This window comes from Oncorhynchus kisutch, linkage group LG15 (genome assembly GCF_002021735.2).
Source record: "Oncorhynchus kisutch isolate 150728-3 linkage group LG15, Okis_V2, whole genome shotgun sequence".
Taxonomy (NCBI): domain Eukaryota; kingdom Metazoa; phylum Chordata; class Actinopteri; order Salmoniformes; family Salmonidae; genus Oncorhynchus; species Oncorhynchus kisutch.
The window spans coordinates 57288178-57307716 of NC_034188.2; the positions used below are offsets into that span (position 1 = coordinate 57288178).

The 19539-nt window shown below is 44.3% G+C and overlaps 2 protein-coding genes across 2 annotated transcripts in view; one reads left to right on the forward strand and one right to left on the reverse strand.

The window, feature by feature from the left end:
* The window catches only part of LOC109905551 (sodium/calcium exchanger 2-like), a 101130-nt gene that overhangs the window by 74824 nt on the left and 6767 nt on the right, over window positions 1-19539 (reverse strand). The gene's annotated exons all lie outside the window — the stretch shown is intronic.
* Window positions 19317-19539, forward strand: part of LOC116353704 (small proline-rich protein 3-like) — a 465-nt gene continuing 242 nt past the window's right edge. Inside the window, exon 1 of the mRNA XM_031791417.1 lies at window positions 19317-19539. This exon is cut by the window's right edge and continues 242 nt beyond it. Within this exon, the coding sequence (XP_031647277.1) occupies window positions 19317-19539 (223 nt within the window).

Consider the following 19539-nt stretch of genomic DNA (forward strand, 5'->3'; position numbering starts at 1 on the left):
GAGAAGGGAAGAGATACAGCCAGAGAAGAGAAGAGAAGAGAGGGGGAGATACAGCCAGAGAAGGGAAGAGAGGGGGAGAAACAGCCAGAGAAGGGAAGAGATACAGCCAGAGAAGAGAAGAGATACAGCCAGAGAAGAGAAGAGAGGGGGAGATACAGCCAGAGAAGGGAAGAGATACAGCCAGAGAAGGGAAGCGATACAGCCAGAGAAGGGAAGAGATACAGCCAGAGAAGGGAAGAGATACAGCCAGAGAAGGGAAGAGATACAGCCAGAAAAGGGAAGAGATCCAGCCAGAGAAGAGAAGAGAGGGGGAGATACAGCCAGAGAAGGGAAGAGAGGGGGAGAAACAGCCAGAGAAGGGAAGAGAGGGGGAGAAACAGCCAGAGAAGGGAAGAGATACAGCCAGAGAAGAGAAGAGAAGAGAGGGGGAGATACAGCCAGAGAAGGGAAGAGAGGGGGAGAAACAGCCAGAGAAGGGAAGAGATACAGCCAGAGAAGAGAAGAGATACAGCCAGAGAAGAGAAGAGAGGGGGAGATACAGCCAGAGAAGAGAAGAGATACAGTCAGAGAAGAGAAGAGATACAGCCAGAGAAGAGAAGAGAGGGGGAGATACAGCCAGAAAAGAGAAGAGAGGGGGAGATACAGCCAGAAAAGAGAAGAGAGGGGGAGATACAGCCAGAAAAGAGAAGAGAGGGGGAGATACAGCCAGAGAAGGGAAGAGAGGGGGAGAAACAGCCAGAGAAGGGAAGAGAGGGGGAGAAACAGCCAGAGAAGGGAAGAGATACAGCCAGAGAAGAGAAGAGAAGAGAGGGGGAGATACAGCCAGAGAAGGGAAGAGAGGGGGAGAAAACAGCCAGAGAAGGGAAGAGATACAGCCAGAGAAGAGAAGAGATACAGCCAGAGAAGAGAAGAGAGGGGGAGATACAGCCAGAGAAGGGAAGAGATACAGCCAGAGAAGGGAAGAGATACAGCCAGAGAAGGGAAGAGATACAGGCAGAGAAGAGAAGAGATACAGCCAGAGAAGAGAAGAGATACAGCCAGAGAAGGGAAGCGATACAGCCAGAGAAGGGAAGAGATACAGCCAGAGAAGGGAAGAGATACAGCCAGAGAAGAGGAGATACAGCCAGAGAAGGGAAGAGATACAGCCAGAAGAGAAGAGATACAGCCAGAGAAGAGAAGAGATACAGCCAGAGAAGAGAAGAGATACAGCCAGAGAAGAGAAGAGATACAGCCAGAGAAGAGAAGAGATACAGCCAGAAGAGAAGAGATACAGCCAGAGAAGAGAAGAGATACAGCCAGAGAAGAGAAGAGATGCAGCCAGAGAAGAGAAGAGATACAGCCAGAGGGAATGAATGCAATAGAGAAGAGAAGACTTAACAATCAGAGGATGGCAAAGAAAGAACCAAGACAATTTATATAGGAGAAAAACATTTTTATTTTTATTTTATTTTTGAGAGAGAGAGAGAGACAGAGAGAGAGAGAGAGAGAGACAGAGAGAGAGAGAGAGACAGAGAGAGAGAGAGAATATGAGAGAACAGAGCATCTCCTAGACCGAGTGGAGATGATTGTGTATCACCCTGGTGAAGTGGGACTAAAGAGGCCATGTCTTCATCATCCCCACAGTTGAGACCATATTAGGCAGTGTTCGTGCACACATACCGAAAATGCCCTGCCAAGGCGGCGTCTCCCCGTCTTCCCGATAAAGTTACCCAGGGAGATGGCAGAATCATCAACAGATTACATCCTCATTACAAAGGCCTCTCTCACCTCACCCCCGCTCGCTGCCACCTGTCAGCCAATCAGGGGCCCGCGTCGCCTTCCCAGTTAGGACCTAGCGGCTGGTGCCCGGAGGCCCTCCTCACCCTCGCCAGACAGCGCTGCAGCAAAAACAAAAACTACATATGTCTCCAGGTATAACTAGGTATATGTATGCAGGGTCTGGGCCTCATATTGGAGAGAGAGAGACAGAAGCTGAGTGGGCGGTGAGAGCAGGTTTCATGGCCAGACCTATAATCATATAGAGGAGGAAGGTCGTACCTCAGGAGGAGGGCAGTAAGTGACACAAATAAGTGTGTGTTTGTGTGTACCACAGAAGGTTGGTGGCACCTTAATTGGGGAGGACGGACTCATGGTAATGGCTGGAGCGGAATGCAAATATGTCAGAAACATGGTTTCCATGGTTTCCAGGTGTTTGATGCCATTCCATTCACTCCGTTCCAGACATTATTATGAGCCGTCCTCCCCTCAGCAGCCTCCTGTGGTATGTATGCATGTAATGTATGTGATGTGTGTGTGTGTATGCATGGTATGTGTGTGTGTGTGTGTGCGCGTGTGTATATGCGTGGTGTGTGTGTGTGTGTGTGTGTGTGTGTGTGCATGCATGGTGTGTGTATATACGCCTGGTGTGTGTGTGCATGCATGGTGTGTGTATACACCTGGTGTGTGTGCATGCATGGTGTGTGTGTATACGCCTGGTGTGTGTATTTGCGTGGTGTGTGTGTGTATACGCGTGGTGTGTGTATACGCATGGTGTGTGTATATGCGTGGTGTGTCGGTGTATATGCGTGGTGTTTGTGTGTGTGTAAGTAAGGACTGAGATATGAGCGATCCAACTAAAGGAACAACAGAGCCCCATAACTGGTTTTAATGTGTTGTGCTCAGTCATGAACCATTCAATGAGTATTGGAGAATAGAATGCCCTGCTTACACAGCAGATTTAAACCTCAGCCACTGGAGATGAGCTAAGCTGGGTTTAAGAGATCTGTTTCCGCAAGACCTGTTTGCCAAAATGAACTAGCAAATAGCTATGGACATCCTTAAGGGGGATAAGAATCAAGAGGAAACTCGGGTGCAGTATACAGCTGCCTGTATCCCACCAACCAAATACCCTATGGTCCACATGAACACTGCTTCTCCCTGTCAGGCTCTCACTGAGTCTCAAGGATCTACAGAGCCTTCAGAAAGTATTCACACCCCTTGACTTTTTACACATTTTGTTGTGTTACAGTCTGAATTTAAAATGTATTCAATTGAGATGTTTTGTCACTGGCCTACACATAATACCCCATAATATCAAAGTGGAAGGATGTTCAGACATAAAAATATTTTTTTTTTACAAATTACAAAAGTATTCAATCCCTTTGTTATGGCAAGCCTAAATAAGTTCAGGAGTAAAAATGTGCTTAACAAGTCAAATAAGTTGCATGAACTCACTCTGTGTGCAATAATAGTGTTTAACATGATTTTGAATGACTACCTCATCTTTGTACCCCACACATTACAATTATTCCTCAGTCTAGCAACAAATTTCAAACAGATTCAACCACAAAGACCAGTGAGGTGTGTCAAGGTCTGGTATAGGGTGCCTGCCGCATACCACCCTGCATACCACTGCTGGCATGCTTCTGAAGCTAAGCAGGGTTGGTCCTGGTCAGTTCCTGGATGGGAGACCAGATGCTGCTGGAAGTGGTGTTGGAAGTGGTGTTGGAAGGAGGCACTGTGGTCTAAAAAAAAATATCCCAATGCCCCGGCACTGCCCTGTGTAGGGTGCCGTCTTTCGGATGGGATGTTAAACGGGTGTCCTGACTCTCTGAGGTCACTAAAGATCCCATGGCACTTATCGTAAGAGTAGGGGTGTTAACCCTGGTGTCCTGGCTAAATTCCCAATCTGGCCTTCAAACCATCACGGTCACCTAATAATCCCCAGTTTACAAATGGCTCATTCATCCCCCTCCTCTCCCCTGTAACTATTCCCCAGGTTGTTGCTGCAAATGAGAACATGTTCTCAGTCAACTTACCTGGTAAAATAACAGATAAATAAAACATTGGTAGATGGGTAAAAATACAAACACAGCAGAGGTTAAATATCCCATTGAGCATGGTGAAGTTATTAATTACACTTTGGATGGTGTATCAATACACTCTGTCACTACAAAGGAGAGGAAACTGCTTAGGGATTTCACCATGAGGCCAATGGTGACTTTAAAACAGGTTTGTTTAATGGCTTTGATGTGAGATACTATACTAACCTAATTGACAGCGTGAAAATAAGGAAGACTGTACAGAATATAAATATTCCAAAACATGCATCCTGCTTGCAACAAGGCACTAAAGTATTACTGCAAAAAAAATGTGACAAAGCAATTCACTTCTTGTCCCGAATACAAAGTGTTATGTTTGGGTAAAATCCAATCCAATACATTACTGAGTAGCACTCTCCATTTTTTCCAGCATAGTTGTGGATGCATCATGTAATGGGTATGCTTGTAACCGTTAAGGACTGGGGAGTTTTTCAAGATGAAAAAAAAAGAATGCAGTTCAGCACAGGCAAAATCTTAGAGGATAACCTGGTTCTGTCTGTTTTCCCCCAGACAGTGGGAGATGAATACACCTTTCAGTCTGAAGGCACTGTATGCCATTTAGCAGGGCTTCTATCCAAACTGACTTGCATACATTTCCGCCACAGCAGGAATCGAACCCACAACCCTGACAGTGCCGTGCTCTAGCAACTGAACCGCAAAGAACTAATAAAAAAAGTAATCAACTGATATGTACACAATAGGATAGAACTATTGCAGAATGGATTTGAACGTGCCATGTGAAGTGTGACTGTATTCACTGTTTTTAAAGTGGATAGTGTCTTGGATGTGCAACAGTATATATTAGAACAACAGCAATGAGTCTGTTGTTGACTCTCCCCTTGTTACATCTCCCCTCTCTCTGCATACAACACCCACTCAACCTGCATCAGTCACCACCACCTCTAAAGGCCACAACGTTGATCAAATAACGGTTGAATGAGTAGCACAGCTTGTTTCCATGGCCGCGGGAAGATGTTTTGGGGTGGGGGTGCTGATACTCTGCTAATGAGCAGAGCAGAATTTTTCTCCTCTCAAATCGGAGTAATGAAAGGCACCCCTACTTCCCACAGATATGCCTGTGGCAATCTGGTAAAAAAATATACTCTGATGGGATCTGTTTCATTCCCTTCAAAGAGCATGCTTCTATTAATTACTGAGCTGTGGTGGACAGAGGAAGATGGTGAGAGAAGGAGTGGAGGAGGTTTTGTAATGGAATCTCAATGCGTCCTCCGAAACACGATCCTGCCAAGCTGCACTGCTATTCGTCACACTGTTCTCTTAACCCGGAAGCCAGACGCACCGATGTGTCGGAGGAAACACAGTACAGCTGACAATGAAGTCAGTATGCAAGCACCGGGCCCACAACAAGGCATCCTGGCCAGCTCTCGCGCTCTTCTGAGAGAGAGGAGAGGGAGAGAGAGAAAAGAGTACAGTGATCTCAGAGAGGGGGGGGGGGGGATGACTGACACACAAATGTATTCTCTCAGTACTGCGTCTCTATAGTACTTGTCTCTATAGTGTGTGTCTCTAGTGTGTGCATGCGTGAAATTAGAGCCAGGAGCGCTCTGTCCGTTACGGCTGTTAACACGTCCCTGGCACAATAGTGAATTATGGAGCTCAGCTTGCCCTGTTAAGTGTCTATATTTCAACAGAATAGAAAGAACATCTGAGTGAGTCAAGAGATAGCTGTGTGTGTAGGTGTGTGTGTGTGTGTGTGTGTGCGCATATGGCTTTTATTTTGCAACTACTGAATGTTTAGAAGTCACCACAGAAGTCTATGCGAGAGAGATGGTTTGTGAAAGTCTGTATCTGTGCTGGTTTGTGTGCGTTTTGGTATGAAAGTCCCATCCCTCTGCCATCTTTGTTTAGAGCTCCTCTCCTCCAAAGCTTGTTGTTATGCCGTTGGGCATGTCGCTATACAGGAGGCAAGACAAATCCGATCAGGCCGCAGCCAGCGAACAATAGACCCGGGCCAATGGAATAATGCTAAAAGAGCACAATACCATCAAACAAAGTGACACTCACAGAACACCAATCCTCCTCTTCTCTGTGCTCCACTTTTATTGATCCCTCCTCTTTTCTCTCTCCTGCCTATTCCCCAGGTACAGCCATGTTCGCCTGGCAACTAAGTGCATTTAAATAGAAATTAGCTGTGTGAATGGTTGGTTGCATAGGGGGTAGTTGGTTGGTTGCATAGGGGGTAGTTGGTTGGTTGCATAGGGGGTCATTTAGGGTTTAATTGGTTCAGACGTAGGCTGGCACACAATGCAAATTGCTGCAATTAACAGTGTATCATTTATTTCTCTGCAAGCAGAATGGCAGTTAGTTTAGGATGATTCCTCCTGCCAGTATGTCCTCGATGCTTAACTGTCATGAGCTATAATAATCCATCCCTGCCATCCCAGTGAAATACAAGAGGACGTTGAATAATGTGAGAGAGAATGTGTCAAACTCTGTGAGAAAGAACAACGCTAGGAGAAATGATTGCTGCGGTACATTTTCAGTGCCAATGTAGCGTTGACATTAGTGGTGAAACCGAGAATCCAGAGTGAAAGTTGGGGGGAAAAAATAACACTCATTGACAACTTAACTGAAGTAGAGATCCACCTCGCTTATTTCTGCTAGTTATTTCAGTCAGAGAGAGAGAACGGCTCTGGTGCCACTCAATGCTTTCTATGATGCTTGGATTCATAACACAAGAGTGGTGTGTGTGTGTATGTAGTGTGTGTGTGGTGTGTGTGTGTGTGTGGTGTGTATGTGTATGTGTATGTGTGATGTGTGATGTGTGGTGTGTGATGTGTGTGTGTGTGTGTGTGTGTGTTTGCGTGTGGAAGAGATTCATAGCCAATGCTGTTAATTAATTATCCTGTTACCGGCACTTCATCATTTCTACACTGCCTTATTTAATGTCAGTCCATGATGCAATCAGTAATGTGTCTCATGAACAAAGCTTTAATGTGATTCTATACAGCACCTGTCATTGTGAGATGCCATGAGTGTTGAAGATGATGATGATTTGAAGGAGGATGAGGTTCATACCCTGAACCAGTGTGACAGAACAATGTGGACTGTATGAGGCCATGATCGGAATATAGGAACACATGTTGGTATTAACAACCAATTAAGTGACAGATTGGATCAGGCGTCCCCAGTGCTAAGGGGAGCAGGACGGGTTGAAGACTAGCTAGCTGGCATCCTGCTGGAAGACCCTGCATGCATCCCAAGTGGCACCCTATTATCTATAGTAGTTCACTTCTTTTGATTAAGGTCCATAGGGCTCTAATCAAAAGTAGTGTACTATATAGGGAATAGGCTGCCAATTGGGACAGGCCATCTCTCTACATGATCAATAATTAAATGATCGTTAGACTGCACAGGCAGTCCTTCCTAATTCACACATTACAGCGCCAGTTTAGCCTGCTGTTTGCTTAACAACATTTCATAGCGTGGGTTGGGAGGTTCTTTTATCCCTTCCTGGCACCGTTACTATTTTGGAGGCCAGATCTGACAGTGCAGCCTAGATGAAAGCCCTAAAATGAAAGACTTGTCAGAGAGCGGTAATAGGTTGGATGCGTAAGTCCTGTATTTAGTAGACCCGGGGGAGAGGGGGAGGGAGAAGGAGAGAAAGAGCATCAGAGGGGGGGGGGACTAAAGGGAGGAAGATTGTGTGTGTGCATTTTCATTATAGAAGAGTGAAGAACAGCCCCACCTGAACACCTGTGAATACACCGATGCAAGCCCCACCTGAACACCTGTGAATACACCGATGCAAGCCCCACCTGAACACCTGTGAATACACCGATGCAAGCCCCACCTTTCGCATATCGGCAAGAAACAGAGTGAGGAAGGATATGGAGTACAGTAAGATGATGCAATATGAACAGTATCTTATCTTCAACCATCTTCAATCAGAACAAACAGATGTTCTCTGTTCTGTTTAACTTCCTAATTACAGGAATAGCGTGCCTGCTCTGCAGCAGCTCAATAATGAGTAACAGGCTAATTAAGCAGGTAATTTATTACGCCTTAAAACCTGCAGTATCTGATTTCTGTAAGCTGAGCTGAGCATGGCTCTTTCACTGACAGGCAGCCCATCCAATGAAAGGCAATAGCCTCTCTGGGCGGTTGAAATTACCGCTGCTCGTACAGGTATTTCTATAAGATCATCCTGATTTTGACCAATTACCCATATTCATTATGTCAGCTGGAGGCTTCACTCACAGGGCCGCAGCCTGCAGTGTGTTGCGTGGCCGAGCCGTGAGGGGTCCTGTCCTGCAGATGGTTCAGTATAGATAATTCATGGATTAGCCTAGCTAGGCAGCAGCCGTAGTCAAAGTCAGCACAGAAACAGAAGGACATAATGAATGGGTGAGTGGGCACCCCATTCCAGGTAATCTAGGACAGTTTTAGTGTACTTAGTGGTTGCATCAAGGGAAAAGAGAGGATGGAGAATGAGCAATGTTCTCCTCCTGGTGCTGCTTGCAAGGGGTACTGGATAGTGGCGTGTATTCATGGATGCCAATCGAAGCCAGGCTTCCCACCCAAATATACAATAATGTATCTTTCGTCTCTGTGTTTCATACCTTTCCTTAAATTTGCAATAGGCTGAATATATCTCACCAGACAAAGCATCCGCGTGAACGTGCCTCTGTCTCAGTATGTGTAGCGTATCCATCTGATGCTGTCTGGTCAGAATGAGTATGACATTGTTGCCGCCCATAGCATTGAATGCAAGGGAAGACAGCGAGCATTTGGCCTCCCTTGCTAACTTTGTTTTATAAAATAATAGCCAATCAGTGCTGAGTGAGCTCATCTGCAAAGGGTCCTGGCACACCAAAAACAACTGTCAAGGGAAGCCCGTTTCGATTTGCTAGCTAATTAAAACCTAAATTATCCATCGATGGAGATAGGAATTTGGACTTCTGGTTTAACATAATTCTCTGTACTTGTCAATGATTATTATGGCGAATCTGATCCAACCATAAATTCATATATTGTGGCCTTAAAGGATGGTATTTCAACATGCAGCTAGATGTAGTATGCCAATGTTAACTAGCTGGCCTGGTGTATTGTTGCCCATGAAAGGAAGTCAGGCTAGCAGCAAGTATTTTAGCCAAGTGGCCTAGGACAACAAAAAATTAAAGTGTATACAGTATGACATTTTAGGTCATATTAGAGACAGGAGGATGGCCATGTTTTTCTGCACACACACACACACACACACAGAGTGAGAAATCAGACTCATGGACAGCCACATCATATTTAGCTTACATTGATAGGACTAAATAGTTTTTGGTATCTTTTAGTTGTCCCTGTACTAGACAAAGCAGAAGTGAGATTATTTGTATTTATTGTGGACCTCCATTAGTTCCTGCCAAGGCAGCAGCTACTCTTCCTGGGGTTTATTATGGACCTCCATTAGTTCCTGCCAAGGCAGCAGCTACTCTTCCTGGGGTTTATTATGGACCTCCATTAGTTCCTGCCAAGGCAGCAGCTACTCTTCCTGGGGTTTATTATGGACCTCCATTAGTTCCTGCCAAGGCAGCAGCTACTCTTCCTGGGGTTTATTATGGACCTCCATTAGTTCCTGCCAAGGCAGCAGCTACTCTTCCTGGGGTTTATTATGGACCTCCATTAGTTCCTGCCAAGGCAGCAGCTACTCTTCCTGGGGTTTATTATGGACCTCCATTAGTTCCTGCCAAGGCAGCAGCTACTCTTCCTGGGGTCCAGCAACATTAAGGCAGTTATATCATTTAAAACATTACATTTCATTCCACAACACATTAAGTGTGTTCCCTCAGGCCACTACTCTACTATCACATATATACACACAATACAAAATCCATGTGTACGTGTGTGTAGATTCCGTGTCTTATCATGTGTATGTGCAAGCGTGTGTCTCTGCGTCTCTTCACAGTCCCCACTGTTCCATAATGTGTATTAAATCTGATCATACTGCTTGCATCAGTTGCCTGATGTGGAATAGAGTTCCATGTGGCCATGGCTCTACGTAGTACTGTGCGCCTCCCATAATCTGTTCTGCACTTGGGGATTGTGAAGAGACCTTTGGTGGCATGTCTTGTGGGGTATGGATGGGTGTCTGAGCTGTGTTCTAGAAGTTTAAAACAGACACCTCGGTGCATTCAGCATGTCAATACGTACAAAACAAGTAGTGATGAAGTCAAACTCTCCTCCACTTTGATCCATGAGAGATTGACATGCATATTATGAATGTTAGCTCTCTGTGTACATTTAAGGGCCAGCCGTGCTTCTCTGTTCTGAGCCAATTGTAATTTTCCGAGGTCCCTCTTTGTGGCACTTGACCACACGACTGAACAGTCCAGGTGTGACAGAACTAGGACCTGTAGGACCTGCCTTGTTGATAGTGTTGTTAAGGCAGAGCAACACTTTTCATTTTAGCTAGTGTTGTATCAACATGTTTTGTTTTGACAATGAGAGTTTACAATCCAGGGTTACGCCAAACAGTTTCGTCACCTCAAATTGCTCAATTTCCACATGATTTAGTTGAGGTTTAGGGTTTAGTGAATGATTTGTCCCAAATTTTCCATCCAAGTTGTCAGACCCCGGTGGCTTGTCATCATCGATAGGCAACAATCTTTTTACCTCTTCCACACTCATTTTATGGAATTAAAAATGACAGTGCTTGTCTTTCATAATTTGAACAGTTATACTATGTGTAGTGTCAGTGTTTGTTGCTGGAATGTCATGCCTAAGTTTGCTAATCTTGCCAGTTAAAAAAATCATTAAAATAATTGGCAATATCAGTGGGTTTTGTGATGAATGAGCCATCCAATTCAATGAATGATGGAGCAGAGTTTGCCTTTTTGCCCAACATTTCATTTAAGGTGCTCCAAAGCTTTTTACTATCATTCTTCATATAATTTATCATCTTTGTTCATAGTATAGTTTCTTATTTTTATTTAGTTCAAATATAATTTGCAGTAAGTTTTCCAACCGATTTTACAACCAGACTTATTTGCCATTCATTTTGCCTCACCATACAATTTTTCAATTCCTCATCCAACCAAAAGATTGAACAGTTTTACAGTCATTTTCTTAATGGGTGCATGCTTATTAGTAACTGAAATAAGACATTTCATAAATGTGTCAACTGCAGTGTCTGGTTGCTCCTCATTACACACCACGGACCAACAAATATTCTTTACATCAACAACAGAAGAATCACTACAAAACGTCATGTATGACCTCTTGTACACTGTAATAGGCACAGCCTTTGGAACTTTGGTCTTCCTAGATATGTCAACTAAACTCAGCAAAAAAAGAAACTGCCCTTTTTCAGGACCCCGTCTTTCAAAGATAATTCGTAAAAATCCAAATAACTTCACAGATCTTCATTGTAAAGGGTTTAAACACTGTTTCCCATGAACATACACCTTTAGAACGGTCGTTAAGACACTAACAGCTTACAGACTTTAGGCAGCTATGGTCACAGTTATGAAAACGTAGGACACTAAAGAGGCCTTTCTACTGACTCTGAAAAACACCAAAAGAAAGATGCCCAGGGTGCCTGCTCATCTGCGTGAATGTGCCTTAGGCACGAGGCATGAGGACTGCAGATGTGGGCATACTGTGAGGCGCCTAAGACAGCGCTACGGGGAGACAGGAAGGACAGCTGATCATCCTCGCAGTGGCAGACTACATGTAACAACACCTGCACAGGATCGGTACATTCAAACATCCCTCCTGTGGGACAGGTACAGGATGGCAACAACAACTGCCCAAGTTACACCAGGAACGCATAATCCCTCCATCAGTGCTCAGAATGTCCGCAATAGGCTGAGAGAGGCTGGACTGAGGGCTTGTAGGGCTGTTGTAAGGCAGGTCCTCACCAGACCTCACCGGCAACAACATTGCCTATGGGCACAAACCCACTGTCACTGGACCAGACAGGACTGGAAAAAAGTGCTCGTCCCTGACGAGTCGCGGTTTTGTCTCACCAGGGATGATGGTCGGATTCGCGTTTGTCGTTGAAGGAATGAGCGTTACACCGAGGCCTGTACTCTGGAGCAGGATCGATTTGGAGGTGGAGGGTCCGTCATGGTCTGGGGCAGTGTGTCACAGCATCATCAGACTGAACTTGTTGTCATTGCAGTTAATCTCAACGCTGTGCGTTACAGGGAAGACATCCTCCCTCATGTGGTGCCCTTCCTGCAGGCTCATCCTGACATGACCCTACAGCATGACAATGACACCAGCCATACTGCTCGTTCTGTGCGCGATTTCCCGCAAGACAGGAATGTCAGTGTTCTGCCATGGCCAGCGAAGAGCCCGGATCTCAATCCCATTGAGTACGTCTGGGACCTGTTGGATAGGAGGGTGAGGGCTAGGGCCATTCCCTCCAGAAATGTCTGGGAACTTGCAGGTGCCTTGGTGGAAGAGTGGGGTACCTTGGTGGAAGAGTGGGGTAACATCTCACAGCAAGAGCTGGCAAATCTGGTGCAGATCATGAGGAGGAGATGCACTGCAGTACTTAATGCAGCTGGTAGCCACACCAGATACGGACTGTTACTTTTGATTTTGACCTTGCCTTCAGGGACACATTACTCCATTTCTGTTTGTCTGTGGAACTTGTTCAGTTTATGTCTCAGTTGTTGAATCTTATGTATGTTCATACAAATATTTACACGTTAAGTTTGCTAAAAAAGAAACACAGTTGACAGTGAGAGGACGTTTCTTTTTTAATGAGTTTATATTGTGATAACTACATCTGATGGATTTGGAAAATTTCTGCAGCAATAGTAATGATGTGATCAATACACGTTGATAATTTCATTCCTGTGCTGATTGTAACTACCCTGGTAGGTTGACTGACAACCTGAACCAGGTTGCAGACACTGGTTACAGTTTGAAGCTTTTTCTTGAGTGGGCAGCTTGATGAAAGCCAGTAAATATTTAAAACACCCAGAAAATATACCTCCCTGTTGATATCACAAACATTATCATTATTTTCCAGATACTGACTGTTAGCAGTTGGTGGTCTATAGCAGCTTCCCACCAGAATGGGCTTTAGATGAGACAGAGGAACCTGTAGCCATATTACTTCAACGGTGTTTAACATGAGATCCTCTCTAAGCTTTACAGGAATGTGCTTCTGAATTTAAACTGCAAAACACCTCCACCATTTGGCAATCCTGTATTTTCTGTAGATGTTATAACCCTGCATTGCTACCACTGTATTATCAAATATATTATCTAAGTGCGTTTCAGAGATAGTCAGAATATAGAACAAGTATTTGATACACTGCTGATTTTGCAGGTTTTCCTACTTGCAAAGCATGTAGAGGTCTGTAATTTTTATCATAGGTACACTTCAACTGTGAGAAACGGAATCTAAAACAAAAATCCAAAAAATCACATTGTATGATTTATAAGTAATTCATTTGCATTTTATTGCATGACATAAGTATTTGATACATCAGAAAAGCAGATCTTAATATTTGGTACAGAAACCTTTGTTTGCAATTACAGAGATCATACGTTTCCTGTAGTTCTTGACCAGGTTTGCACACACTGCAGCAGGGATTTTGGCCCACTCCTCCATACAGACCTTCTCCAGATCCTTCAGGTTTCGGGGCTGTTGCTTGTTCTCCCCACTGTAAATGTCATCTGTTGTAAGCAAGTTATTGATTTCATGAACCTTTTTTCTTAAGCTACATATGTTAACGTAAGCTATTTTTAGAACTTTTCTGGGATGCTTGATTGTTTTCATTGCTTTACTGGGAAGATAAGCAGAAGTAGACATGCTCATGTTATTTATGTTAGTGTAAGGTGAACTGAACACAGCAGACTTCCTACTAAGGCACTCCGCCTCAGTGCTAACAGTATAACTCTGGTTAATAGGGACATGATTACAGCATACAATAGCTGCAGGATCAGCAGAGGCATTTAAGGTAGTTAGAAGGATATAAATTAGGTTACTTACATTGTGTCTACCAACATCCCTGGGATAATGTACATTTGCTGAAGCATTAGGAGAACTCAACGACACAATAGTAGGGATTAACTGAGTTGAGCTTGGGTCATTGATAAGTTATTGTCTCAACGCAGCCTTATAATGCTGTGAAAGGATCCAGGAACCAAAATGATTCAGGTGGATCCCATCTTCCTTATAAAAACGTGTTTTGATTCCAAAAGGTATCGGAATTGTTATGATGTTCCGTGACATGGAGCCCCATAGGGCGGCACACAATTGGCCCAGCGTTGTTCGGGTTTGCCCAGGGGGGCTTTACTTGGCTCATCGCGCTCCAGCAACTCCGTGTGGCAGGCCGAGTGCCTGCAGGCTGACCTCTGTTGTCAGGTGAACGGTGTTTCCACCGATACGTTGGTGCGGCTGGCTTCCGGGTTAAGCAGGCGGGTGTTAAGAAGCGCGGTTTGGCTGGACATGTTTCGGAGGACGCATGACTCAACCTTCGCCTCCCGAGACACAGTTGCAGCGATGAGACAAGATCAAAATTGGGGAGAAAAAGTGGATAAAAGACAAAAAGTCATCATCATGATGTTGTAATGTTGAAGTTGAAATGGTGCTGGAATAGTGAAGGCAACTCCTGTTTTAATAGTCCAAAGATGTGGGAAACATTACCTTGCTTGACCCTGCTGTAGGTCATGTAACTGTTTGTTACATGTAATATATTTTGTGGATTTCAATCGAACAAATGTTTTGTAATCGAACAAATGTGTTGTTGAATTTATTCTGCAACTGTGTCTTCTTATTGTCTCACCCGTAGGCTTATATCTCACAGTGTCAAGGCATATGAACTAACAGGTTATAGAGCAAACAACACAATTATCACAACACATAGATTGTAATATGGCTTTTTTTCTGGATTGGCTTCCCCAGTGATTTTACCCACATACCACTACTGGTGGTGGAGAAGTGGCATAACAGCCCAGCACTACACACACGCATTCACACACACACCCTCTTTCTCTCGCTCTCTTTTTTCCCAATTTCATGCTGACCCCGCACAAAGAGAGGTTAATTAATCTTTCCATTTAATTGATTTCAGTCTCCTTTCGTTTGTTCGGTGTAATAAAACCTACTACTGTCTGAAATCAACTGGCGTGGCCGAAATAGAGCAATAAATCCCACTGCGGTCGCAGTGAAAAGGGTTTGACCCTTCGTATTCAGCAGGAGTGAGTACACTGTATTTTCGACTGCCATACAAATAAAGGAATTTAAAAGGAATTTAAATTGAATTCAAATAAATCTATTCATCTGCAGATGAATGAAAAAAAATCAATCATTCATTCACTCAGTCATTTATTTATGTATTCATTCATTTATCATGAATTCTGCAATGTGGCTCACATGCCTGACAAAGTCCATACGGTACAAGCCTCCAGGGCATGAGACTAACAACATGACTAATCATAAAGCCTGGAGTAAAACGACACAATTATCAGCAAGACCTGAGGAGGAAGACATCTCATGGGGACTTGATTTGTAACACTTCACCAAATCTCCTCATTATGCTATAGCCACACAAACAGAAAGGCAACACTTCACCAAATCTCCTCATTATGCTATAGCCACACAAACAGAAAGGCAACACTTCACCAAATCTCCTCATTATGCTATAGCCACACAAACAGAAAGGCAACACTTCACCAAATCTCCTCATTATGCTATAGCCACACAAATAGAAAGGCAACAACAATGAAGAAGAATCGGAGTCAACTGTAGAAGAGTATAGCAGTATAACATACTAAGCAAATGGCACCATATTCCCTATATAGTGCACTACTTTTGACTGGAGCGCCTTGGTGCCATTTGGGACTCAACCTGGCTCTGTAGCACTTGGAGTAAGAGGTGAATAGGTTCATTGAGGTCCAGATAGTGAGCAGTACTTCAGCTAAGGCCAGTACGTAAAGCTCTTTGGTTCTGACCATTTTCAGTAAATCGTTACTGTCCCTGGGAGACAATTAGTGCATCATAAGAGACACAAGAGAAGCAGCTCAACCAACACACAGTGGCTTATAGTTCCAACACGGTTCTTTAGTCAGCACGCATGTGTGTTATTCAAAGTAGAGGTCGAACGATTATGATTTTTCAACGCCGATACCGATTATTGGAGGACCAACAAAAGCCGATACCGATTAATTTTAAAAAATGTATTTGTAATAATGACAATTACAACAATATGTAATGACCACTTATTTTAACTTAATATAATACATCAATAAAATCAATTTAGCCACAAATAAAATGATACATGTTCAATTTGGTTTAAATAATGCAAAAACAAAGTGTTGGAGAAGAAAGTAAAAGTGCAATATGTGCCATGTAAAAAAGATAACGTTTAAGTTCCTTTCTCAGAACATGAGAACATATGTAAGCTGGTGGTTCCTTTTAACAGAAGTCTTCAATATTCCCAGGTAAGAAGTTTTAGGTTGTAGTTATTATAGGACAATTTCTCTCTATACGATTTGTATTTCATATACCTTTGACTATTGGATGTTCTTATAGGCACTTTAGTATTGCCAGTGTAACAGTATAGCTTCCTTCCCTCTCCTCACCCCTACCTGGCCTCGAACCAGGAACACATCGACAACAGCCACCCTCAAAGCAGCGTTACCCATCGCTCCACAAAAGCTGCGGCCCTTGCAGAGCAAGGGGATCAACTACTCCAAGTCTCAGAGCGTGTGACGTTTGAAACGCTATTAGTGCGCACCCCGCTAACTAGCTAGCCATTTCATATTGGTTACACCAGCCTAATCTCGGGAGTTGATAGGCTTGAAGTCATAAACAGCTCAATGCTTGAAACACAGCGACAAGCTGCTGGCAAAACGCACGAAAGTGCTGTTTGAATGAATGCTTATGAGCCTGCTGATGCCTACCATCGCTCAGTCAGACTGCTCTATCAAATCATAGACTTAATTATAACATAATAACACACATAAATACGAGCCTTAGGTCATTAATATGGTCGAATCCGGAAACTATCATCTTGAAAACAAGACGTTTATTCTTTCAGTGAAATACGGAACCGTTCCGTATTTTATCTAACGGGTGGCATCCATAAATCTAAATATTCCTGTTACATTGCACGACCTTCAATGTTATGTCATAATTACGTAAAATTCTGGAAAATTAGGCGGGCCAAACTGTTGCATATACACTGACTCTGCATGCAATGAACGCAAGAGAAGTGACACAATTTCACCTGGTTAATATTACCTGCTAACCTGGATTTCTTTTAACAGAATATGTAGGTTTAAAAATATATACTTCTGTGTATTGATTTTAAGAAAGGCATTGATGTTTATGGTTAGGTACATATTGGAGCAAGACAGTCTTTCGCGAATACGCACCGCATCGATTAGATACAACGCAGGACACGCTAGATAAACTAGTAATATCATCAACCATGTATAGCTAACTAGTGATTATGATTGATTGATTTATTGTTTTTTCTAAGATAAGTTTACCTTGGGTAAGTTTACCTTACCTTGGCTTCTTACTGCATTCGCGTAACAGGCAGTCTCCTCGTGGAGTGCAATGTAATCAGGTGGTTAGAGCATTGGACTAGTTAACTGTAAGATTAACTGTTGCAATATTGAATCCCCGAGCTGACAAGGTAAAAATCTGTCATTCTGCCCCTGAACAAGGCAGTTCCTAGGCCTTCACTGAAAATAAGAATGTGTTCTTAACTGACTTGCCTAGTTAAATAAAGGTGTAAAAACATGCAATTGCACTTATTGGAGGTTATTCGTAAGGTCTAAATGGGGACTCATTGTGAATATTAATGATCACGGCCGTGGTATACTGTACTTTTTCACAGCTCAGCACTTAACATGGAAACCCTACATTTATACAAATATAGTCTAGCTAACCAAGTAGAAAATTACTTCTTAGTTATACCATTATAATGTCCCCTACTGCGTTCCTCTCTATTTGATGCTTTTGCTCGCCTCTCCTCCTGTCACCACGTCCTCTTGTTCTACTGCTCCGAGGCACTCAGCTGCCGAACCCACCCTGTGTTTGTGTGTGACTGGGAGAGTTTGAGTGTGTGTGTCTGGGGGGGGGGGGGGGGGTATGTCACTCTGTGTCAGGCTGCACCACTCCCACACTAAGCCCAGATATCTCAGCGTGACAGCAAGGGAGGATTGGATGAATGAGAGAAAGAGAGAATGAGAAAATCGGGAAAAGACTGGGTTTGAGAGATTGCACAAACACACTGATACAGACAACAGCACATGCCGTTTTCATTATCTCACGCACCCGCACAGGCACACACACACAGTTCTCTTCCCTTGTTGTTCCTAACGATCATTGCATTTCATACGATATACCTGGAGGGTGAGAGCTGTGCTGACAAAGTGAAAACAACAGAGAAACAGTGCTGCTGATCCCTCCCCCTGGAGAGTCACGACCACCTCCACCTGTGTGCCTACGCTCCTGTTACCTCTCCTAGAAAATGAATTTTCAGGAAGACAGGCTGACAGGACATGCTCTCTGTCTCTCCTCCAGCAGACAGTACGCCTCAGTGAGAACCATGGTTGTCAGGACTCAACCTGCCAGAGGGGTCTAACCTCTGTGTTCCATGAGACTCACTGTGATGGAAGTCTACTGAGCTGACAGACACACTGCTTAGCCAGGTACTGTAGCTGTACGGAATAGGTGCTGTAGCTGTACGGAACAGGCGCTGTAGCTGTACGGAACAGGCGCTGTAGCTGTACGGAACAGGCGCTGTAGCTGTACGGAACAGGCGCTGTAGCTGTACGGAACAGGCGCTGTAGCTGTACGGAACAGGCGCTGTAGCTGTACGGAACAGGCGCTGTAGCTGTACGGAACAGGCGTTGTAGCTGTACGGAACAGGCGCTGTAGCTGTACGGAACAGGTGCTGTAGCTGTACGGAACAGGTGCTGTAGCTGTACGGAACAGTTGCTGTAGCTGTACGGAACAGTTGCTGTAGCTGTATGGAACAGGTGCTCAGGACATCCTCACCACCTAAACTGTCAGGAGCAGTGAGAGTGGGGGCGGAGGTGTCTGGTGTTACGTGCTGACCACTGACCAAACCTGTTCCTCTGAGGTCTGTGAGAGGACCAGAGAGGATTATGGCTTCTTCTAATAGAGCTGAAATACGGCTGGAGTGAAGGCCACTCCTGCTCTCCCATCTCCCTTTCCCTCAACTAACTCTGCACTCATTCATCCTTTCTCCATCACTGGGTAGGTTCTCACTGGGTAGCTAACTGGATGACAGAGCTAACTGCCAGAGCAACAAAGTGTTAAACAGGAAAACCACCCAGGCAGAGAGATAGCAGCCTAGACCGACACAAAGCTACAGGCTACGTGGGGAGAGAAAAGAAAACACTCGCTCACGTTTAGAAAAAGAGAGCACCCTGTGTGTGTGTGTGTGTGTGTATACATATCGGCCGAGGTGCTGAATAATAGCCCCTGTGACTTTGTGCCAAATGACCAACAGTATCAGTGAGAGCTGCACCACCCTGCCTAACCCTGGGCTGACCAACAGTAACAGTGAGAGCTGCACCACCGTGCCTAACCCTGGGCTGACCAACAGTATCAGTGAGAGCTGCACCACCCTGCCTAACTCTGGGCTGACCAACAGTGAGAGCTGCACCACCCTGCCTAACCCTGGGCTGACCAACAGTAACAGTGATAGCTGCACCACCCTGC